This window comes from Hippoglossus hippoglossus, chromosome 9, assembly GCF_009819705.1.
Source record: "Hippoglossus hippoglossus isolate fHipHip1 chromosome 9, fHipHip1.pri, whole genome shotgun sequence".
Taxonomy (NCBI): Eukaryota; Metazoa; Chordata; class Actinopteri; order Pleuronectiformes; family Pleuronectidae; genus Hippoglossus; species Hippoglossus hippoglossus.
The window spans coordinates 8,898,813-8,924,119 of NC_047159.1; the positions used below are offsets into that span (position 1 = coordinate 8,898,813).

Genomic DNA, 25,307 nt, shown 5'->3' on the forward strand with positions numbered 1-25,307 from the left:
AGTAGAAGTGTATAGACTTTTGCTTTATTCTGGTATAAAACAGACTTTTTAAAGTTTTGGACCCTTGTTTACTCCAAAACACAGATATTCAGCAGCTTCATCAGGCCTTATATCTGCTCTGATGGGCCCTGCTGGTTTGATAGGCTCTGAATGCCGTGGCTGATAAAGTACGAGCCGTTTCATCGACCTCCACCTACTTTCCAGAAATGGAGCCAAAATATCCCAAATACGATCGCTGCCTTCTTGCACATTTGGAGCCAGGGCGTCTGTAGTGGCGATCGTGGATCGTTATAAAGGGCTCAATACATTGGCTCAACCAATCGTGGGTCAGTCTCAGATGTTGATCATGATGATTGACCCTGTTTATATAGCATCAAAAAACGTATTAAAAAGAAACTTACCTGAAAATGTTCAACTTGACTTTTTAGATGGGGTTTATGCGCCAGGGGGCAACCGAGATGCTTTGGCTTCACTTTTGTGGGGCTTTCATGTCGTCCCTTTTGTTTAGTTTATGACTATGTCTGTTATAGTCTGTGGTTTAAACCATATAAATAATTTTGCAAACTAATACATACGAGACATAATTATTTATTTCAACACAAACATCTTTTTAAAGATCTACATAACTAAGATTACAGAGTGAAATATGAGTTAATAGTTTTTTTAACCAGACATCAGGCCATGCTCATTTGGGTGCATGTATACGAAATGTGCCCTCAGGTTGATACAATGCTATGCTAACGGTTAGCATATAACTTTATCTCAATGTTCAATTCTCCAATATCTGTATAAGCACAACTTCAACATGCTGTTGAGCATATTTTACAGTAATTTCCCGATGATGCTGCCACGTCTTGTTTGAGTGACAATTGTGCGGTTACAGCATAACTGTGGCTCTATTTCTCTGCTCTGATTCTGAGGTTTCTGGCTGGTCGTCTTCCAGGCGCAGCTGGAGCAGAGGTCGGGCTCCAGCTGGTGATGAGAAGTTGAAACTTCTGCCACCTTTTGCTTTTTTTTCAGGCAGCTTAGTGTATTTTTTCATAATGTGCATGTGTGGGATGAATCAGTTTTTGTGCGTCTGTGTGATTGTTGATCATTATCAGGATTTCAAACTTGCCCTCCACACACTCCTTAACCTGGCTTGTGTGTGTGTGTGTTTGAGAAATATGCACAATGGAAATTGTGACATATTTTGGAGCATTCTGACTGTGTTGTTTTTGTCTGTGAGAATCTGCCAGTTTTAAATGATGGAGGAATTTAGATCTTGGATGTGAGGGAGTGAGAAAAGCTACAGAGTGCGAGGTGAAAGGCAATCCCCTCTGGTCTTTCTCTGTTTCCATCTCTTTTGCCTGCGTGTGTGATGGGAGTCAAACAAGTCGTATGATAGACGATATTGACAAGCTTAAATGCCCTTATTGGATGAGAAGTGGCCCCTGGGTGCTGCCCCAGCGTTTTGTAAGAACAGACCGCCAGACAAAAACCACACACTCACATATAGAGCTTCCCCTTTTTGCTTCCACAGCACTCTCAACAATTACCTCCAACTCTTTTAAACACACACACACACATGCGTGCACACTCACACACACATAGACAAACACTATCTTTACGACTGCAGCATTTTCGCCATTCCAGCCCACGTTTTATTTTTTTTTCTTCTGCTTTCCTTACCTCCTTCACCCACAGGCCATTAAACCAGATCCCTTCTAAAAGGCTTTAAGGCTTCTCTTGGCCGGCCACTTCTTCTCCAAAGCTCTGCCATGGCTCTTTTCATGTTTTTAAATCAAAGTCCATGAAAGGTTGAGGGGGAAGAGGGGGGGGAGAATTTTGGGACGGGTTTTTGTGTTTGCGGGTTGGAGACAAATCTTCGCTACAAACCCATATGGTCTTACTCTCACACAGACACACACACACGCACGTACACAGGCTTAATCTGATATGGTACATGCCCTCCTGGCCTGTTCTGCTCTGCTGGGATTTTACTTTGTTCTCCTCTCTCTCCCTTCTCACCTGCTGAGAGTTACTGTAGATGTGTAAGCTGCTCTCTCTGTTTTTGTCTCTTCTGCTTTCACACACGTGTGCCCACACACACGCAGCTGCACCCACACACTCTGTGCTGCACAAACACCGGTATATGAAAGACGGTCTGGAGGTGGCCTCTGCTGTGATTCGCTCGCCTTTCTCGCAGATGATTATGATTTGAGGATCACGGCAGTGTGTAGCTTTTGATTTTGCTGGTAGTCAACCTGAAAATATTTTCCTTGATGGTTTCTTGGCAGAAGCCATGTTGGGGGAGCTCTGATCAGTTCATTTCACCTGCCAGCTGCTCAGCATAGACTGACTGCTCATTCTGGATCCTGTATTTTTTTTCCTCTTCTCCAATTTTTGTACTCAGAAAGACAACTCTGCTCTCCCCTCCACCCTATCTCCACCTGGCCCCGCAGATCAGCCTCCATATGCATCAGTGTCTCGGAGAGGGAGCGCTGACTCACCTTCAGTTAATCTTTTCTGACTGCAGTGAGGGGTGATGGGTGGTGTGGTGGGTCCACACCTGAGGCGTAGAATTTGAAGGTGCATGTTATTGATCGCTCTGCAAAACTATGTTTTTCACCCCAGGTGGGGAACATTTTTCCTCTCAAGGGCCATTTAAATTTTCACAACATCCTTCCTCGGGCACACTAAATTATTTAACAGATATATTATACTTTTTACTTGTTTACTTTTGTCTCTGACCTCATTTGATATATGATCGGTGAAACCTTTGGGGAATTCAAATAATTGACTGAAAAGTTGATTCATCGGACAAAACATGTTTATGGTTTGGAACATGACATGGAGTCATCCTGGAGGGACTGAATCTATCTATTTAGGTCCATACCAATCTGCTATTGCTCACCAAATAAACTGAGATTCATCCTCTGGGGAGCATGGATGCAAATAGAAAAATTCAAGGCAATCCATCCAATAGTTGTTGAAATATTTCACGATGGACCAAAGTTGAAGCAGCCTTTTTTACCCAGATAAGCCTCAGTGCATGTGACTTGATGAAAGATAAATGGACGCCTTCTTCCTTCTTTTTTTTGACCTCACTTTTCCTTCGCTGTCTCTCTGGGTCGTCCATCTTCCTCTGCCTCAACTGAGTAACCTTAAAGGTAGACCTGAAAACAGAAGAGGCAGAGGCAACCTCAGAGTGACAGAGGTGTGATTAAGTCTACGGGTGTGTATGAAGGAAGACATTAAGAGAATGAAGGGTTTCTGGACAAGCATAGTGATCAGTAAATAGCAAGACTTGCAAGTAGTCGTTTAATCAGTGTTAGGAGGTAGGGCGCTACATGGATCCACGGACACACACCAAGCTGTGAACGAATAGAAGCGAGGTGGGGAGTGTGGCTCTGTGTCCCTGACTGTGTGGTCACAGGGTGACATCGACTAACAGTGAGATCCAGTTCTTTGCAACAAAAAACATACCTATATTTCAACCCAATTCTGTAGCTCAAAACAGTCAAAGCCGAAAACAATAGAGATGCACTGATGACCTCTGAATTATTTTATCAGTCATGAAGCTTATATTGAAAATACAGTGTTGTTCCTGTAATAATCAGCCCTTGTTACTGAGCGGGTTCAAGGCACACCTGGCTGTCCTGTAGAAAAGCCTGACTGATTTATGGTTTGCAGAATGGTTGTATTTTATAGTTTGTATATGTCATAATGAGGGGCTGTCTTAGTGGCAATGAAGCAGGACCTCTGATTTAAAGGGGCTTTAGTTTCATTAATTAGTTTGAGTTTACAAACAAGTTGTATATTTAAGTCGGTTCTTGCAGGATATATTTTTAAAGTCTGTAAACTTTTTGTCAAGTTTGTGCCTTCAGTTCCTGGTTGCAAGCCTCCACCTTCATCCCATCTGTTCTTGGGTTTAGACAGATTCAAACATTCAATCTTGTGTTCTTTAATAAATGATGGGGGTAGATTTACCTGGTTTCGTAAAGCCAGTAGTGAACTATGATTAATGAGGTAGCAGCTGGCCAGCTGTGTAATATATAAAAAAAATGTTTTAAGTCTGCCACTGCTTAAAGCATTAGACAGATTCTAACTCAAATGCAGAAGTTTGAAAAACGAAATAAAACAAGATTAAACAGGCGTTATAGTTTCAAGGATGTAACTTGCTGCTATCACCTCGTATCTGTGTCTGTGCAACGTTTCTGTTGTTGCACAAACTCAATACTGCAGCTCAATTGGCAAGTCACCACTCTCTGCAGTTTAACTGGCCAATTAATTATCTTGTCAATCCTGGAGTAAGGACACTGCCTGAGGAGGAGCGGTGATTGATGTACTATTTCGAAACCTCCTTGGATTATGACTAAGAATTAGCAGAATGTCCAGAATCACCATTTTGGGTTTGCAATAAGGAAATTGCTAAGCTTTTACCTGCCTTCTTTCCCTTTTGGCTCACTCTTTATTAACCTCAGGATCCATTTCTTGACAGTTGTGGTAAAACCACCGACAGTATGTATTAGTTCTGAGTTTGAATTATTTTTAATGCTCATCTACAGAAATTGTACTTATTTCAAATGTCTTTGGAAAAAAAAAAAGTGTCTGAGAAAGCACCTACCTTCTCAAGCTCCAGTCAAGTGTTTCTTCTATAATTTGCTCCACTCGGAATTTCACTTTAAATTCAGACATAATTGGCATTTACCTTTCAAAACATGTCAGATTCAGAGTGCACTTTGACATACTTTAAAAAAACATGTTAAGGCTGACAAGGGAACGTTTGTGTGTGTATCCATCACTAGCTTGACATGCTATGGGCATTTGGGAGTTTCGTAAAGAATAATTGAAAATCTGATTTTGGATTCTTTCATGTTCTTTGATGTTTGTTTTTTGTTTCCTCGGTTAGTCACAGTGTAGATTGCCGTCTCTCTGTCTCCTCTTCTTGTCTTATTTGGCCTTTTTTGATTGATGAAAAGTTTGAGGAAGCACTGAGCAAACCCACAGAGAGGACAAACAATCTCCCACATATTGTTGCAGTGCAGAGTGTGGTGAGGGAGGTGGAGAAGCTATCAATACCCCTATTGATGACTACAGTGGAAGCTGGTGGAAATGCTTTCCTATTGATCGCTGATCCATTATGAGCTGTTACTCGACGGCTGGGTGAATGATGGGGAGCGGCCCATCCATCATAAGTCGCCCACGCAGCTTGGACCAAACACACTTCTGGCTGTTTTGTCCGTTATCCTCCTCCACCTCCTCCTCTCCTTCTGTGATCCTCCTTTTCTCTGCTGTTCTTCTAACACAAAACACACCGACCCTCTGCACAGATGGACCAAACGTTTTGACTTGAATCTGACAGCACCTGTCTGCACACTTTTACCTTTGAAAAATGCACTCACTGAAATTATTTACTAAAATTACTGGCAAGTTCAGCTTGTCCCTGATGCAAACTAAAGGAAAAAATGTCCTTCAGATGTCTTCTCTCCAAGAAGGCCATACCTTGATCCTGGAATTGTGAATGAAAGAAATACATTCACCATGTTTGGACTAAATTAATTAAATAAGATTAGTTCTTTAAGAGAAAACATGAAATACAAATAATTTTTGCAATGATTTTAACCTTCAAGGGTTTCTCACCTGGGAGACTAATGTAAAATCTCTCTTCTCTTCTGTCTGCAGGTCACTGATCGGTCAGTGCAGGCTGTTGCAGAGCATTGTCCTGAGCTGCAGTTTGTTGGCTTCATGGGCTGCCCTGTGACCTCCCAGGGGGTCATCCACCTCACAGCGGTAAGTACCACACAGATCTTTATATTATCAACTTTTATTACCGGGGGCGTATCCAGGAATTTTTTTCACTATCATTCAAACTGTGAAATGGGACTTTTATCAATCTTTTCGTTGATTTCTCAGGGAATAAATTATGAATCTTGATGAAAAAACTGTTTGTGCAGTTTGGTGCAGTTTGCATATCCAAATTTAAATCTAGATCTAGTGCATATAAATGTGGTTTCATAAGGCGACTGTATAAACTCTGAATACCCTTTTATTTATTAATGACATAGTTCCTCAGTCGTGACCTGTTGCAGGAGCTCAAGTCCTATGTTTACCCTTTGTAGCTGAAGATACCGTACTTCCTCCAGAAGGTTAATTTCAAGTAACAGCTTAAGTCTAATTATTTGCATCATTAAGTGTCAAAAGAAGTTTCGGTCTGACTAAGTTGGTGCAATCCTGTTACTGTAGGCCAGCTCTCTCCGTGTTGCTGCAGGCCATGCAGTGTTTCCAGGGGGTAAATTTAAAATTTGGAGAGTAAACTCTGGGTGCTGGTTGTGTGTTTTATCTCAGACTTAGCTCTGAAGTTATTTTGCGTTAACTTTTAAATCTCATGAAAGCCTAATGAGATGAATCCTAATAATACGCTGCTGTTCCGACTACACCCTGCTGTTTGGATATTACCATGCTAATGAACAGGGCTCTGTGGTTAAAGATGTTCCATGCCATATAAACATGGACACACTTGCACTCACATGGTGATTGCTTGAATTTAATTCACCAGTAGGTAGTGCACCCTATTTTTGCTTCTCATTTATTTCCCTTTACCAACATAACCTCAATTTAGAGCGTGTAAGTGTGTGTGCACCTATGTCTGCACCCAAGTGTGCTCGTGCAATAATACTCTTCGATTTGTATTTGATGTATTTTGCCTTACATGCAAGTGTGAACGTACCCCTGTGGACCTGCGTGCGCCCATTCCTCCTCAAATGCAATTACAGTTGTGTTAATAGGACTCAGACACCCGATGCTTTGCAGCATTATTAGATTAAACAGCAGATTAATTTGTGCTCCTGGTTTTGCCCCTCTATCATCTCTACAGCCTCCACTGACCTTGGCCATGGTGTTGTAGACAGACAGTAATGAAGCCAGCCAGTCATAACAGCATTAGCATACCTGGAAGTGGACACACACACACACACACACACACACACACACACACACACACACACACACACACACACACACACACACACACACACACACACACACACACACACACACACACACACACACACACACACACACACACACACACACACACCTCATTATTATTTATTATGCTATTAACCAAGGTGAAGTTTTAGGAGTTCAAATGAGCAAGTTCATAATTCTGATAATATTTATGTTTATTTTTTTCTAAAGATCCAGTTTTGTTTCAGCGGGACTTTTTTTATCGAGGTTATGAGCTGCAACCAAAAACATGCATGACCACTTGCTTTCAATTGGATCACACGATCAATCTTTCTCACTTAGACTGAGTTTGTTCAGTTATCATGGAACTGTAAATATTCAAACTTCCCCATTTTTCTAAGCACTTTTACAGACAACTTGACGACGCCTTAAAAATCAGATTGAATATTGAATGATTGACCTTGGAAACAGAAGCCACACCAAACCCAGCAGAAAGGACATTCCTGCACCTCACAGAACAAGTATGCATTCGTATCAAGGACGTCCAATCGAGAGGGGTCTCATATCTTCAGAAGTCACTTGATAATCTGGTGTAAAATTTCAGTCAGATTCTCCAGGGTAATATTTTGAATACCTACTTATAGATCCAGTCTAGTAAATCTTCTGAGATAATAATTTGCCTGATTAGTTTACGACTGATAGATTTGGTTTATGTGTGTGGCGATAAGTAATGATCAAACTGCAGCACAGAAACAGGTAATTTAATCTGAGTGACCACTTAAAATACTCTTCTGAATATAGTTTCTGGCCCAGGTGTAATTTGTGAATCGTGCTGAGATGGAAATGTTTCAGTGATACTGGCCTAACCGCAGATTCACAGATATACAGTCAAAGCATCTCTCTCTGTGTTCTGCCCCATCACGTGTCTCATTCGTTCATTTCTTTCTCTTACCTCTCTCTCTCTCTCTCTCTCTCTCTCTCTCTCTCTCTCTCTCTCTCTCTCTCTCTCTCTCTCTAATATCTGACTGTAATTATCTCGTTTAGCAGTTGATTCCTCCTCTCATTCATTCCCACTTGGTCCCGTCCAGTGTCGATTGAAAATCATATTCATGTTTAGAATCGTTGCATTTCTGATGACTCCGTGGACCTGCCTGCGATTCCAGGACTGCGGCGCTCCTCTCTCGTTCGATTATAGCACTCTCCCTCCCACTTCTTTTCTTCCTCGATTTCCCTCTCTCTCTCCCTCTCTCTCTGATAATCGTGCAACCCCCCCTCACTTGCAACCCAGCTATCATCAGAAAAAGGAAAATCCATTACTTTTATTAACTTCTCTCATATGACACACTCATTCAAATTGATAGTCTTTTTTTATACCGACTTCTCTGGAATTAGGGTGTGAGGAAATCAATTGAAATCGTATTTTCTTAATCAAGTGAGCTGATGGTTGAAATAGGCCACCCATGGTGATGAGTTCAATGCAGATGGGTCTGTAAAGTAACTGTAAAGCTGTGGCATTTATGCTCCTCTAATGGCTTTGCAGTGTCTCAGTCCTACGGGAGCTCTGCGGTTCCTCTGTGATTGGCAACACAACTCAATATTTGTAGCCAGGCGCCGTTTGATAAATCATCGTCTTGTTAGTGGCTGAAAGGAAAAATCAAGATCTCTGCTGGCTGAGGGTGTAAAAGACTTCTAATCGAAAACAAGCTTTGTAACACGTTCCTCGCTGCTCGGGAATCACATATCACATATAGCTTCAAACGCCAGAACAAAAAGACGGGATGGTTTTAAGAGTAAATGCATGTCTGATGTGGTCTTTTGTGTTGCTCTGCCAGGGGTGTAATGTAATTTTTTATTTATGGTTGGTTTTCTGGAGTGAAGCCGACTCTAAGCTCTTGACATTAATAATGTTTTTATTGATGAGGCTTGTCACATTGCAAGGCTGCGTAATGGATACAGAACGCCTTGGGATGGAGACTTTGTGTGTGTCCCACAGCTTTCAGTGGTGGGATGTCCCTCAGCAGCTAATTTGAGAACTTCTATACATTTGTGTTTGTCGGTCTGCACGACTGTATGTGTTTGTGTGTTGGTCTAATTTGGTTTCAGCGGGTTCACTCTTTAGTCATCCCAGTGACAAGCCCAGAGGTGGAAGGACAATAGAATTGTGTGTGTGTGTGGGGCTGCATTCACACTATACTATATTCTGGAAACGCTCCTGGCCCTGACACAGTCACCTGCTTTTGCTTCCTGATTGGTTCTTATAAGCGAAGGCACAAATTTTGCAAACTTTGAAGTTCAGTAACAATTCCACCTCATCGTCAGTCCAAGAAAAGAAATTCTTTACTTTTCACTTTTTTCACATTTTTAATCAAGTTTTGCTCCTGAGGGAAGTTTTGGGGTTTTTAACTCTTCATGGAGGAAAGAGAAGGACAAACATCTGATAAACAGGAAAATATTTTTCAAATCTGTAGTAGATCAATAATGTGTGACACCTCCTCATGGTGCTCACACAATGCATAATCAACATATCAATATAGATGGAATTTTGTTGATCAAGATTATACTGCAATACATATTGATAGGCCTATTGCTTTATTGCCCAGCCCAATGATATGTTTTTTTCAGGTGTATTAGTATGGATGGGTATCATTACTGATTTTGAGCTAAAACATTTGTATGGATTGAGATGTTTTTTTGTTTAAATCGCCATTTTAAAATGAAAATAAATTTGTGTGTTTCTCACAACTTTTTCACAATTTCATACTTTGCTGTAGCCTGAGTTTGAAAAAACGAGTAACTGTCCAACAGTTTCCTCACCTGTCCTACCTCTGATTCTGTCCCTTTTTTGATTCAGTCATTCTCAGTATGTTTCTTTTTTCCCTCTTTAATTCTTGTGGTTTATGTGTTTCTGTCTGACTCTCTCTCTTTCTCCCTCTCTCTCTCTCTCTCTCTCTCTCTCTCTCTCTCTCTCTCTCTCTCTCTCTCTGTCTCTTATACACACACACACACACACACACACACACACACACACACACACACACACACACACACACACACACACACACACACACACACACACACACACACACACACACACGCTCCCTCTGTCTCTCCATCTTCCTGTCAAGTGGTGCTCTTTTTCTTCTGGTAGTGATTAAGTCCAAGGTCGGCTCTATCAGAGAGCCAGTGTTTGAGAGAGAGCGGCTCTGGGTGCCAGAGAGCCTTCATTCCCGCAGCCTTAGATGTCCCACTGATGGCTTCCCTTTGCTTGTCATGCATACCCACAATGCCCCTCCTCATACATCAGCCTATCACTGCCCTAAGACACAGTGGGCCTCAAAATGCCTTTTTTGTGTGTGTGAAAGTTCCCACCCTCAGGAGAAAGCGAGCAGGCCGGAGACATAACAAATGGGGAGACTGTTGAAAAATGTGTCAGAGATGAGAGGAGGTATGCGTTGGGAGACTGTAATAGCTATGTGTTGTCTCTCTGATGTGCCGAGCTCGGATGTTTCTGGTCTTAATTTGGGGCCTTGTAGATTAATTCGTCCGTGCCGCTCCAGTGGTCTTGTTGTTCTTCTCCAAAAAAGGTTTGAACCTCTTGATAAATGCTTTCAACGTTTGACAGAATTGGACTGTGGGCAGTACCTCATTCTTTCTGTGTGTTTATGAGCAAATAAAACAGTCTGGTTTATGACAGGGAAGCTATTTAATTTCATAACCAGAATCACATGTTCCATCCGTTCTGGTGGCTCAGTGGAGCAGCGTGTGCTTGCAACATCCCGAGTTCAAATTTGGCTCACGACCTCTGAGAAGAGGAAAACATAAAGTCACGTTATTTATTGCTTTTCACTCTTGTACACTAATTGTCATGAGCACAGGTTGGAAAGCAGGTTTTAAAGTGGTGAAACACAAAAGGTTGAGATACAGGTCTTCACCCACTGTCACCTTCACACTCACCACTCCACCGCTCCCGCCCCATGTAGGATGAGTGGTGTTTGGCTTTGCTGTAGTCTACTGGCCCCTTATCTCTTCCCCCTGACTGGAGCACAGAAAATACATAATCACAGTGCCCTGTGTCAAACTGATAACCCCAAACACAAACCAGAGAACTGTGTGTGCGTGTGCGTTCACGTCTATGTGTACCTTTTCCCTATGTATAAATGTTCGTGTGTGTGTGTGTGTGACTGTGTACTTGTACATGTGGATTGTGTCTCAGGGGTGGCGGAGAGGATAACGGGGGGGAAACGAAGGAGCAGAGGGGATTTGGAGGAAGAAAGGTAATGGGGTTGTGGGGGTCGCAGAATGAGTGGAAATTGTAATAATTTTCTTCACTGCTGTATGGAGGAGATTGGGGGATTTATGAATATAATGAGCGGAGGAGAGCCTGCGGATGATGTGTGTCTTTTGCAAGAGTAATTGAAGAATAATTCATTTGGCTCTGAGACTTTTAACCCCGAGACAGACAGAGATAGAGAGGTTTTTGACTTCTGGAGGGAGGGATATCATGTCTCATTATTGGCCCAACTAGTGTCACAGCGCTGCGCCTGTCACCCGGCGCTGTCGCATCGGTTTGCGCGCGTGCAGGCGTGCGTGCGTGCGTATGTGCGTGCCTATGTGGTCATTTGGCTTAGTGCGCCGAAGAGGAACCAGCGCTCTCTATCTCCTCGAGCCTTTCCTCGCCACTGAGTTTGTTATCAACACCAACACACACACAGGATTAGCGACTGAAAGGGAGACAGAGGGGGAGAGAAAAAAGTGGGGGAAGGAGAGGGAAAGTACGTGATAGACAGTAGATGGGCACGAGACAGATAAAGAGAGAAGTTAACCACACATGCACAGACGCACACTCACTCACTCATCAGCTCACTGGGCCATGACTGATGCAGACAATGTATTTGTGATATCAAACCCGTGGCCTTTGCAGTATTTGCCTCAGTCCTTTTTCAAATATTCATATCCTTCTGTCTGCTCAGGCTTTGTGTGTGTGTGTGTGTGTGTGTGTGTGTGTGTGTGTGTGTGTGTGTGTGTGTGTGTGTGTGTGTGTGTGTGTGTGTGTGTGTGTGTGTGTGTGTGTGTGTGTGTGTGTGTGTGTGTGTGTGTGTGTGTGTGTGCAGAGGGATTGTCTCGACACAGCTTTCTCCTGTCTGACTGAACTGTCTGGGATTCTCCAATATGGAAAAAAAAAAAACAGAGCGTATGCATGAGCGCGCACTTGTATTCACCTAGTGACACCGCCGCCGCTCACCTCATCCCGTCTCACACCGTCACTAACACATGCGGACAGCTGAGCAAAATGTGTCAGGGCTACAATGCCACCTCGACAACACCCCTGCGACTTTGACTTCTTGCTCAGTCACTTTGAATATAACTTCAAAGTGAGTGTCGAAACTTCCCCCTGCATTGTTTAAAAGATTTAAACTGGTTTCCATGAACCTTTTCCCATCTGACAGCCGAGCTTCTACTGTTCCAGTTTTACCAAAAAAAAAAGCAACTTTTTTTACCAAGCTCTTCCATGCATGTGTTATTTTCTTTGTGGATCTATATGCTGTTCCCTTAGAAGGACTTGTATTTCATTGACTTAACTCACGTACTAAATCTTGAAGTGGTTGTAAATTAAACCGGAGCAAATGAAACGGCAGCTCATATTTTCCAAATCCAGCATATTCGCTTCTTGTGACTCAAACAATACTTGCTCTGTCCGTGCTATTTTAAATGTCATCTCGCCTCTTGTCAGCTGGGACACTGAGGTTGATGGACAGCAACAGCCATGAACCCGCGCAGCTTTGTGCCATGTGTTCGAACCATGACATCACGCTCTCTCCGCGGCAGCCTCCACTTCCTGCCTGGCATCGTGACGTTGTGTAAATACATGTAGTAATAGCACAGGTAGTTATAGCGGTGCAGTCTGGCAGAGCTTAGGCAGGTTCACACACACTCACTCACACACGCTCCCTGTGCTCCAGACTGTGACATACACTAATGTAATAAAGTGTCAAATCAGCCTCTCCAAATATTGAGCTCCAGCCTTTGCTTGGCTGAGGGATAATGTACCTTTGGAGCAGCCAGTTGTTTTTCTTTGGTTTAAAGTGGTGTTTGGGGTTTGACCTCTGACTCGGCCTCTCGTCTTTCCTGTTTGAGAGAGGTTTCTAATTGATGCAGGTGAGAGCCAAACTGCTTGGAGCTCACAGATCTCCTCTGCTCATGTGGAAAGAATTAAAACAATCCTTGTTTATTTAGGAATGAGATGCTTCTACCAATCCTCAGACAACAACTTTGTTCTCATCCATCTCTTTACAGAAGAGATCTTATCTTTAATGCAGGTGGTATGTTGATGGTCTATGACTGAACCCATGATTGTGATGGCAGTCTTGCGCTTCTGTTATTATTATTATTATTATTATTATAACAATTATTATTATTATTAATAATGGCAATAATTATAATAATTATAATAGTAATGATATACAATTATTATTATTAGCATTAATGGTAATAATAATAGTAGTAATAATAATAATAATAATCATCATCATAAAACTAATAATAATTATAATAACATACATGTATTATTATTATTATTGTCAATAATAATAATAATAATTTAATAATAAATATAATAATAATTATTATATGTAAATATTTCTTAGCAAGTAATAACCTAATTAAAATAGACACAAATCTTATCGAAAAATGTATTGTAATATAAATAAAATATTTTATTTTATGATCATTAATCTTTACTACATAAAATAGCAGATTTATTAAACAAATCTACTTAATTACTATAGCTAGAATCATAATTTATATTGTGAATGTTTTATCCTGAAGAAGTATTCAGATTAATGTAAAATTAGCCATATTGCTAAATGGTTAGATAGTGTTACAATATTGTTGGATCATTATTTTGATGCATTAGTATGAAAGCTATTTAATATTACAGTTGTAAAGGTGCAGGTATTTTTTCTTTTTTTATGAGATGCTTATGTAATAAGTTACTGGTAATCATATCATAACATTTAATAAAAACCTGACACTGAAGTAGCAGTATCATAAAATAGTTGCATAAAAAATCAAGTTCAAGTTCCTCCCAATTTTAGTCAAATGCAGGACTTTTTCTCATTGGACACTTTCCACCACTTTTCTTTTGTGCATGTAAACACGTGTGCACGTAGTCTGTGAAATATTTCTATAATCAGCATGTGCCATTCAAGTGAGGCTGCTACGACGTGTCGGCCTCAGAGCAGCTGGATTTTTGCAGGTTTCACTGTTTTTACGAACACCATGAATAATTATCCAGGTGTAGCTGCCAACTCAGAGGAGACGAGACAAACTCTGCCTGGTTACAGACCTCAGCCAACGAGCAGAAAACCTGCAGAACCCTTCACCAAATCCCCTGCTCACTCTTCTGTTGCTCCATTTCTCTCTCACTTTCTTTCTTCACTTGTTTGACTTTTTTTCCCCTCCTCTCTCTCTTTCCGTCTGTCTTTTTCTCTATGTGAATCGCCGGCTTTGTCTGAAGCTTTCGTGCTCCCTTCCCTCCGTTCGTCTGCATTTATTTTTCTTTCTTTCCTTCCCCGCTTATTCTTGGATCACAGGGGAAAAAACCTGAGCAGAAAATAAGCTTCATTATGAGTGGAAATGATTAAATAAGATTGGAAGAATTAAAAGTTTTTTTTTTACCTGAGTTAAATTATGATAACCTGTCAACTGTGGGAAAACAAACAGTGCGGCCTGTCACATTCTGGAGGTGTGACTAATTATTGAGAAGTTATTATTTTTTCGGGACTTTGTTTTTCGAGGGGATTTGGAAGATATTTTTCTTTCAGGAGGTCGACTAAACAGTGGAATTTGTTTTCTCACAGATGGATGAACAAAGATACAGTCTGAGCCGTGACTCTGTCTCTTTTTCTTTCATGCAGACATCTGCTAAATTTCCAAACATTCTTCGACCTAGCTACACTCTCGGCGAATCAAAACTCACACTGGTTGGCCTGGTTTCTCATTGGCTGTCCACATCAATGGAACGCTTTCTATTGGTTGTAGTAGAAAATTCTGTTTAGCAGACATAAGCAGTTTTGAAGATTTGGAGAACAAATACTACTTTTGATGTTGGGGCTTTTAAAATATACTTCAGGCTTAATAGCCATAAATAGTGAATGCTACAACCCGAATGTGTGAGTGTGAGGATGTGCATGTGTGCTGTTCCTTTTTTTATTTATAGTGTGAGTGCATGCCTGTGTCTATAAATACTATAGAGGCAATGGTCACTTTGCCTACGTCCAAGTTCGATGTTTTTTATTGCCTTTGTTTTGCAAACAATACCACCAGGCGCACACGCACGCACACACAAACACACGCACGTGCATGCACATACATGCACACAGACCAGACATGCACACACAAATCAGCCCCATTCTGCATGAATAATTTAGCACTTCGATCCAACACTGGCCGCAGTGGCATATGACAGTTTGTGTGTGCATGTGCGGGTTTGTGTGTGTTTTCGTGTGCGTGTTTGCCTTAATGCACACAGTCAAGGGTTTTTCCCTTTCATTAAATACTGTTGTTTATCATGTCAGTTTAGCTAACCCCTCTCTGCACACACAAGCTGTTTAATGTTTATTTCATTAGTATATCGCGTCTCCTCACACTAGAAGGGAGGATATGCCACAAACAAAACCGGCTCCATGTTTATTTCATGCCTCGGCACACCCTTTATCACGAGAGGTGTGGAGCCAACTTTCTCTCAAGGAGAAACAAAACGAAGCCACAGGCCACATAAGAACAGAGACAAATGGAGCTTCTAGATGGAGGTAAAGGTTTTGAAAGCTTTTTTATTATTACTTTCAGGGCAATGCCGCACATCACATATTCTTTTTTTTTTTTTTGCAGCCTGTGTGTGCATCTCCGTGTTTTGATTCCCTGGATGTGGGGAAAGAGGAGAGTGTTTACATGTGTGCTTGCTTCACACAGCGAGCCGTGTTCCTTATCCACCCCCCCATATGTCTTCCTGCTGGTTGGTATATGTCATGCCTATGGAGCTGACAATAGTGCTCAGTGATCTTAACACCGACTGTAAGCTTGTTTTCTCTTTAGCCTCGGCCATGACATTTACCTCCCTGCCTCCCTGGCGGCTGGCTGGAATATCATACCTCTATTATCTTGCATTCCTGGTGTGTGTAGGAGTGTGTGTACGTGTGCATTAAATAGTTTTGAGCTGGTATCAGGAGAAATTCACCTGGGCTCTTACTTGAAAAACCTATGATAAATGTAGCGAGGAAAAACTCTGTTAAATATTGTCACAAAGTAGAGATTTTGGCTGTAGGATTAATCTAAACCTCCTCTTATAAGGTATTCAGATCAGAAAGAGGGATTATTAAAAGTCGGAGAGATGAAAAGGGAGGAGGAGAGTGAATTCACAGAGTGGAAGGTAACCCCTCACACCAGGCGTGCAGAAGCATAATGGTAAACAGTGACAGCAAGCAATTTTGCCGCATTTGTCCGCCTTGTTGGGTTTCATTTTGCATTCATGTTTTTTTTCCAGTAAATGTGGCAGAATACAAGTTTACTCAGAGTACAGACACATATTCACATTCCTCAGAGATGCATCATTGCTGTACTTCAGTGGGCTTGTATATCACACATTCTTTCAGAGAAAATGTCTCTTTTCCATCTCTTCCTTCTTTTGCACTATTCACAGTAAAGAATCAACCGATGGTCCCTCTCCGAACTGACAGGAAATGCTCTCCAATCACTGTATTTTAAGATGAATGATGCGTCTTCACTTCCTCCCACTGCACAAAAACGAAGCCAAAGTATCCTGCATACGAACGCTGCCATTTTGTTTTGAATGTCATGTGGCATTCAGCTGTAAACCATGATGTTTACATAGCATCAAATAACAAGTCAGTGTGATAAGAGACGTGATTTTTTTAAGGGTCATTATGTCTGCATTATATATTGTACCTGGCGCAGGCACAGTCTACATGTACAGTCACACATTTTGGGCTGCATGCAGACATTTGAATATGGTTGATGGGTGACATGGCTGGATGCAGAAACAATGATTTTGCCTTTAGTTAGGTCCCATGTCCCATTTATTAACATGGAGGAGGCGAGGTTTATGACCTATACTGATAGTTGTTATTTGGTTGTCTGCGCTGCACAGCTAACTCGCTCTGTGTGAATGAAACATGATTAAATCATTCATGTGCTTGTGTGTGTTTCTTCTTGTAGCTGCGTAACCTGAGTGTTCTGGACCTGCGGCACATCTCGGAGCTCAACAACGAGACGGTGATGGAGGTGGTGAGGAAATGTCGCAACCTCAGCTCCCTCAACCTCTGCCTCAACTGGAGCATCAACGACAGGTTTGTCGAGGAGATTTTATTTGTAAAGACGAGGATAAGGTGCAGTGTACAGTGTCGATGTGTTTTCTGGGCCACAACGTGACAGACTGACTGACACGGTCTGAGCAAAGCCGAACAGGAAAATATATCAGGAAAATAAAAAAAGGAGGAAATGTAAGGGCAAGATGAAAGAAGAGGAAAAACTGTCAACTTAGGTTCAAAAAGAGGTTTATAATCCAACAGTGGTATTACAGTAGGTCCTCTACTATCTGTGCCAATACTCATATAATGAGTCCAAGAAAAGGAGATCAATGGTTCTGGGGGCTGCCCCGACTCCGTAAATTATTTGACTAATGGCTCATTATGGTGTTAGTTGACAAAGAATCATTGATTAGTAATTTTTTTTGCGGTCTTTTTATGGGGGAGCTAGCGGTTAGTCATTTATGGAAAGTAATAATCACGTCTCAGGCATCGCGGTAATATTCACAATTATGCCTTCGTCTTTGACAAGCACCAGATTTGGAGGTCATCTGCATGACTGCGCTCATCTGCGGCGGAGGAGCGAAACAATTTGAATGATTTTTTTTCAGTTGAATCGTCTCATTGATTGGTTGATGAAATCCAGTGACTATTAGTCGATTAAGGATTTTAATAGCGGCACACGCAGACCACACTCACGCTCGTTTGGAGCTGAAACAAGTTTGACATAATTACGCGTGAACTTCACAAATGGAAAAGATGAAAAACGATTTTGACGCGTCTGACTCTTGAGTCAAGGCCGCGCAGATGTTTCAGCGCTGACGTTTACAGTATGACACACAGCGTGATGGTATATACTAGTCACATTCAAATACTTCAAGTGAAAACCAAAAACAAACATGCAATAGAAAAACATATAAGCTCCTTATGCAAACACCGACATGGAGAGAGATGGACATGAGAATGAAAAAGTTTAAAAGCATAAAAAGAGCCACGTCTTTCTTTGTTTTCTTTCTGTCTGTCTCTGGTCATCCCTCTAGCTGCTCCCACTCTTCTCCTTCTTTCTGTCCCCATGTTCACAAATGGGAGAGAGGCTGTACAGTATATGATGGGAAGAGTAAACCATCCCGTCTTTTATTTATTATCTTTTGTTTTATTCATATGTTTCTATTTAATCTATTGATTCACAGCTAAGACTGGGGCTCCTCTGCCGACTGTACTCCCACTCTGGCATGAATTCAATATTGAATTTACCACGGTGCAGAGAAACAATGTGTGTGTGTGTGTGTGTGCGTGTGCGTGCGTGTGCAGGCATGTGTGACATTTTTTTTGCATTATTGAGTTTACAGCACACATGTGGTGGGAAGGTTATGGTAATATCTTACCCACCACCTTTCAATAAAAAAACATGGAGTTTGGTGAAATCCTCACAGGAGCACATGGTGTTATCAACTTCATCTCTTTATCACACACACACTCTCGCAGACACACACACACATGGGCACAGCCTCCATTGATTCAAGACTACATTGATTCCATAATATTTACTTCATTGGTTCAGGGGCTGAAGGTGTGTGTGTGTGTCTGACTGGATTTGTTGGGATCACCTGTGGGAATATTGGAATTTAAAATTGTGAGTGTGTGGCAGATAAAGCTAGGATATTGTGTGTGTGTGTGTGTGTGTGTGTGTGTGTGTGTGTGTGTGAATGAGGCAGAGGGAGCAGGGGGGTGAGAGGCTGAGGTGGACAGTCGTAGCTGAGGAGCCTGACATGCTTGCTGCTCTGATGCTGCACTGCTCCACCCCCTCCACCAGAGGAGGACTTTAAAAAACCAGCAGAGGTAACACAGGCCGTTGGCTGCTCTGCTCTGCCTCCCGGCCCTGTGAGCGTGTGTATTGTGTGTATTGTGTGCATGCTGACTGCTGCTCAAGGACTCGGAGCACATAAAAGCCTCCAGTCATAGTTGCTTTATTGTTACACTTTACAGTCACACACTCAGAGTGGAGGAGATTTATTTAAAGGGAGAAACTGGGTGGGTGGTCGTCACGGTTCGAAGAATGTGGAGGTGTGTGTGTGTGTGTGTGTGTGAGTGAGTGTGTGAGTGTGTGAGAGCGAGGGAGACAGAGCGTAGTGTCTGGATTGAGGAGGTAATATTTACAGACAGATTCAGGTGACAGAGGAAGGTGATGGTGAAAGTGTGAGGAACCACGTTGTATATCATTTTCATGCATTTTTTGCAGAACCCAAATTCTTTATCTTATTTATCTTTGTGACCTTTTTTTCACTCAAAAATGGAAAATTAACAATAGTGATTTAAATCAGGTTTTACACAAGTGATGCGATCATGGCTTTGCACTACCTGCACCTACTCCTCACCTGTTGTTCCTTTAGGTGTTTGAGAGGTGAAATGGTTAAAGTAGCTCAAAAGCATTTTTTTAGATGAAATAAATTTGTGAATTCAAACACAATTTCTTTCATATCCAGGCAAAATTGGTATTGTCCAATGAAATATCCTTAACTGAATCTTATGGAATCGAATCTAGACCTTGTGAATCAGAATTAAATCGATTTTGGAATGTATAAAATGTATAATAGGTGTATTATAGCCGTACCAAAAAGGCACAGTGAAAATTGTGTGTGTTGGTGCACCTAAATGAAAAGGTTAGTATGGAGCACTGTTATGCATGCAGTTAGTTTCCTGAAATCACATTTGATTTGATGATTTATCTGTATGCAGATAATTCCAGATCATTCATTAAGAAATTGTTGATTTAGCTCTGAGTTCAAAGAGTCAAAGGGTCATCAGGGTCACTGCTGTCATCAGGGAAACACACACACACACGCGCACACATGCGCACACGCACACAGGTTGCTTGCTTGTTGTCAAGCAAGTGAAGACAAGAATGACTCAACCCCTCACATTAGCTCTGTGAGGGCACAGCTGGGTCAGCGTGTGTGTGTGTGTGTGTGTGTGTGTGTGTGTGTGTGTGTGTGTGTGTGTGTGTGTGTGTGTGTGTGTGTGTGTGTGTGTGTGTGTGTGTGTGTGTGTGTCAAAGTGGTGACAGTGTGCTGTGAGCGGGTAAACAGGCAGAGGAAATGACCCCTTATTTCCAGGATCAATTTGTCCCCCGACAAGGGGCCATTGGAGAGATAGAGCTCCGTGGGAGGTAAAGCATTTTGCTCATTTCTCCTTCACTTCTTCTCCCTCTTCTCTTCCTTCTTTTCTCTCATCTTGAAGAAAAAGAGAAAAATAAACACCGTGTCCCCTTGCTCCCTCCATCTTCCTCAGCAATCGCCAAAAGCAGCATCCCAGTGCCACAAAGCGAGAAATGATGACCAAATATGGGCTTCCCATCGTCACCGTCCGACGGGCAGATTGTGCCAGTGTGACGCCTATTTTGTGGTCACTGTCATTTCTCGGGGAGAGGGGATGTGATGTGCTGCAGGTGGGCATTGTTGGCCCTGCTATTTCTCTGTATCCTCTCCCAGCGATGATGGGGGACCAAACGGATTGTGTCTTTCAAATGTCACAGCGTTTGAAAATGGGGAGCGAGTCATGATCAAAGTGAAACGGCAGAGCAAATGGCAGCTCTCACTTTTTTTAGAAACAAGTTGAGAACACAATGTCAAAGTTAAACGGTTTTCTTTCATGTTTTTGTTACTTGCTATCCGTGTTTTTAGTCTCTTTGCAGAAACTCAGTGGAGCCTTTGTGTTGCCTGTGCACGGCGTATTCTTGATTTCTGTTGATTTATCGTATTATTTGCCTTTTTCTTAAATTAGTTTTTCACCATATTGTGCTTTTCTTAAACATGGACTTTAAATACATGTCATGCATTTGGACACACGACTTTGTGTGTGTGTGTGAGTGCCAAGAGGCGTCCTCGGTGGTTTTGGCGAAAACAAAGATGCAGCCACTCTTCAGCTAACATTAACCCTGCTGCTGGACACAAGGCCTGTGTTGACATGCAGCTTTATGTGTGTCCTCCGCTGTGACCCTATGCTTGTGTGTGTGTGTGTTTGTGAGTTAGCTGCGGTCAGCTGACCTCCAGTCAGATGCATGGAGTTAGTAAGTCATTTCTTTTATGGGGTCTATATTGTTGGAATTTGGGCAGTTCCCAAACTCCCTGCTGTTCTTTCCCTCTCTTTCTCTGTCTCTCTTCTTCTCTCAGTCTTTCCAACAGCTTCATTTAAACAGGGCCATCAATATTCCTCCCTTTTTTCCCCTTTATTAGCTGTTTTTTCTTAAGGCCAACATTCTCCGCATATCTCCATCACTTATGAGCGTCACAAATCACAGCCCAAATTGGCTGCTCTATATTTTCGCCCCCTTTTAAACAAAATAAAATAAAATCGGACCACATGAGGGACGACCAGGGGCCCTCTCTGACTTTCAGGAGCTTACAAGGCAGAAAATAATTGGCGAAGCATTCTCGCAGAAACACACCTTCACTCTAAAGAAGTGTGAGGCGTGTGGATTTGGAGGCGTTTTGCGGCGGAGGCTCATTCCAAATAGCCTCGGTTGCAGCCAGCTGGCAGATCTCACAGTTAAACCCCAGAACTGAATGAGGATATGATGCATCAGTGTGATCAATGATGTGTCAAATGACAGTAGGGTTCTCTACTGTGGTTGGTCACAGTGAAGGTGACCAAGGCCCGTGTTTTTCAAAATGTACTTCAGGATATTTTTAAAGCCAACTCAGGAATAATACAAAGTTATTTGCTGAAATGAATTACTCTTGGACATCAAACATCAGAGTCAAAGATTTACCCTTCATCATCATGCAATTACATGTTCAGAAAGGAATAAGCAATCAAGAATTTAATGTAGCCCCATTCATCCTTAAAAAAAAAAAAGGATGTTATTTTCCAAACCTTTCTCCGAAAAATGATGTTGAAAGAAGCGCGACCTTCATGAATGAATGAGGTGGATAGTGGGTTTACAAAGCACAGGACTGTGAACCCAGAGACCGGTGCTCGTATTCCAGTCTTAATCTTAAAGAATTATTTTGTTAAATTTTAACCAACGCATTTTGAACTGGAGGATCAGACTATAAAAAATCCTCTGAACCTTTTTTTCAACTTGATAAATGCATAAATTAACCCCTATTTTGTTAATAGAAGAATATTCAGGAAAAAAAACATATTTGCAAATTAGTCGTATACAGGCATATTTCCTAAAGGTCTCTGTGATTAAAATGTTAAGTCAGTTTTATTTGAATTAACACAAAAAGTGAACAACAAGTGGTTTCAACCATTTAAATAGGGATGAAATAATATTGAAGTGGCCCAACCATAAAGAAAGAGAAACTAGCAAAGAGGAAAGTCTGATGCTGGTGGAGGAGAAACTTCAGAGAAACATACAATAACAGGAGCAGTTATTAACACATTGACAAGTGCAGACTCGAGGAATGCATGAAAAAAGATTGCAGACAAATGAAATGTGATGCAATAGAACTGCTGTGACATCCTAGGAAAAGTATATCTTAGCTTAGCATATGTGGCTTATCATTAAGACTGGAAACAGGAGAACAGCTCGCACAACATCCTGCAGTAAGGATATAGACTTTGATTTTTTTGTTTCAACTCTATATAGTCTAATGCTGCTCGGCTGCTGCAGTTTGGAGGCTCTCATTCTTAACCATGTGTGATGGAATAAAGAGTGAAGATTGTTAATTTTACATGTCACTGTCACAGTTCAGATAAATATAGGCCCAGGGAATGCAGCCTGTGGTAATGAGAGGGAACTTGGGTTTGTTTCCTTCTTTTAACCTACACACTCTTGATATAAATAGGGGCCACCGGCAGCTGAGTGTCACTGCTATAAAAGTCAAATGACAAACTTGCGGTTGCTCTGTGGTACGAATTCTCAGACTGACCTCTCCGGCTGCTGAGTTCAGCCGCTACGTTTCACCTCAGTGGAAGAAAGCAGCAGGCTGTGGGAAAGTGAGCAGATCCCTAAGATAAGGGCTCATTTTGAATGAGTGTCTACATCTATTGTACAACCTCAACTTCCAACCGCACATAGGTTTTTCTTCCAGCCAACTATTTTTAGCACCCCCCCCCCCCCCTTCTTTTCCTTCTGGTTTTCTTGGATGTTTTCTAAATGCCATGGAAAATGTCAGTGGAGCCTGAGCCAGCGAGCGACAGACATTTGTCCTTGTCTTGTTTCTGCACCACCTGTCTCTCCAGATTTGAGAAGAGGTGCTGAGGGGCCATCCCCTGTCCTTGTCGCTTCTTTCTCTGCTCTTCTGTTTGTCACACACACACACACACACAAGGATCTAAAATTTGACCAACCTGACCACTGCGAAGAATTTCATGCCGCTTTTCCCTCCTGCAGCCGGGGGAAGTCACAGCAGGACCCTACGCTGCACTCGCATGATTTGTAAATTAAAAACCCGAGCCCCCTTTTTTATTTACTCAGGCCTGCTTTGTTGGAGCAGATTGGCTGTCAGCGGAGATTAGAGTCCTGCTTAGCAGAGTGAATACACAAGGAGAGCAAGTGTTGCCCTGTTGTCAGACATGATGGGAGGGAAAAGTGTGGAGGAAAACGACGAGGTGTAATGGAGGCAGAGTGATTAGGTACGGCACATGCACATGTGTGCACGTGGCAGTTTTCCCCCTCAGTTCTCTCCCTCAGTCGCGTCTCTCATCTCCGACTCTTAGTCTCTTTGTTCTGTCTCGTTTTCACACTCCATCTCTCCTCCAGTTGTGTGTCTGTTTTCTCCTCTGTGTCTCTCCCTCGCTTTCTGTCTTTCTGTCACGCACACAAACACAGAGGTGATTATTTCTGGCAGGTTGGGTGTGAAAGTGTGCAATGATAAACATGCTGCTGTGGTTATTAATTTTGAGTAATGGCGGTGTCAAACTCCAGTGCCTTGATAAGTATCGGAGATGGAGGAACATTTGTGGCGCGGCGCAGAGACACAATGAAGGCGAGCAGCTGGAGCTTTTAGGCTGCACCAGCGTGAGAGCTGCTGTAGTATTCAGGCACAGATCCAAGGCCAGCAGCATCCTGCACCTCCCTGCACACGCTCGGAGGAGTCAAACCCTTGGCCGACAGAAGCAGGTCATATAGAATAATTACAATATTTCACTTACGATCTCTATTTGCTCTTGTCGTACTGTACAGAAGGGCTTCAGCTTGACCTCTGCAGATGATGCCAAGTCCTCCTGTGTCCCCTGGGGTCTTTAGTGAGATTGGAGTGCTCTCGTGTCTGGAAGTCGTAAGATTTGATTTGTGAAGCACTGTCAGTGACAGCTGAGTGGCTGCTGAGCGAAAGGTGCTATTAGTAATGTTTGACTCACCCAAACAATAGTGGGTAATGTGTCAAAGAATCGGATTTCCACATTAGAGACGTGTAAAGGAGCTCAAACTACATCTCCTGTATTTTTTATTTCATTTGTATTCTATTGCCTTATTAAATTTGTATTCTCTTGTCTGCCCTCATTCTGACTTGTCTGCTGCTGAAACAAGTGAATTTCCCAATAAAGGATCAATAAAGTGTGGATCAATAAAGTCTTATCTTATCTTATCTTATCTTATCTTATCTTAACCTAAGTGTGGTGAAAATCTTACATTATGCTGCAGTATTGGCACTTAAACATTTCTGTGCAAATTCAAGGACACTTCGATTTTTGGCCAAACTGAATATAGTTATTCATATTTGCGGATACTTGCAGATACAGGACACATACTCCTAGAAGCACCGTGTCTGTCTTTCACTCATGGATCCTCACTGGTGTTTCCTCCTGCATGTGTTCATTCAGCAGCTGCATGTGCGTGTAATGTGTAAAAGTGATTTGAGTGACTCTGAATGTGTCAGCTGAGCAAGTAGGTACTGTAATCACACAGAAATGTTCTCCTGAAGTGCTCCGCTGGCCAGGAACCGAAGCAGCGGACACCTCGTCCTGTGGAAATGCACGACCATCAGCGCTCCATGTTCCCTCTCTGGAGGGAGCAAAAGTCTTTCACCTCAACCCACCAAGACTTCAGATTACTTTTAGAGCTGTGGATTCTTTCCCTTCATGAAA

At 42.1% G+C, this 25,307-nt stretch overlaps 1 protein-coding gene across 3 annotated transcripts in view; it reads left to right on the forward strand.

The window, feature by feature from the left end:
* fbxl17 (F-box and leucine-rich repeat protein 17) overlaps window positions 1-25,307 on the forward strand; it is a 217,676-nt gene that overhangs the window by 65,119 nt on the left and 127,250 nt on the right. For all 3 annotated transcript variants that reach the window (XM_034596586.1, XM_034596587.1, XM_034596588.1), the window contains exons 7-8: window positions 5,668-5,775; window positions 17,185-17,315. In XM_034596586.1, coding sequence (XP_034452477.1) covers window positions 5,668-5,775; window positions 17,185-17,315 — 239 coding nt within the window. The remainder of the gene's footprint in view (window positions 1-5,667; window positions 5,776-17,184; window positions 17,316-25,307) is intronic.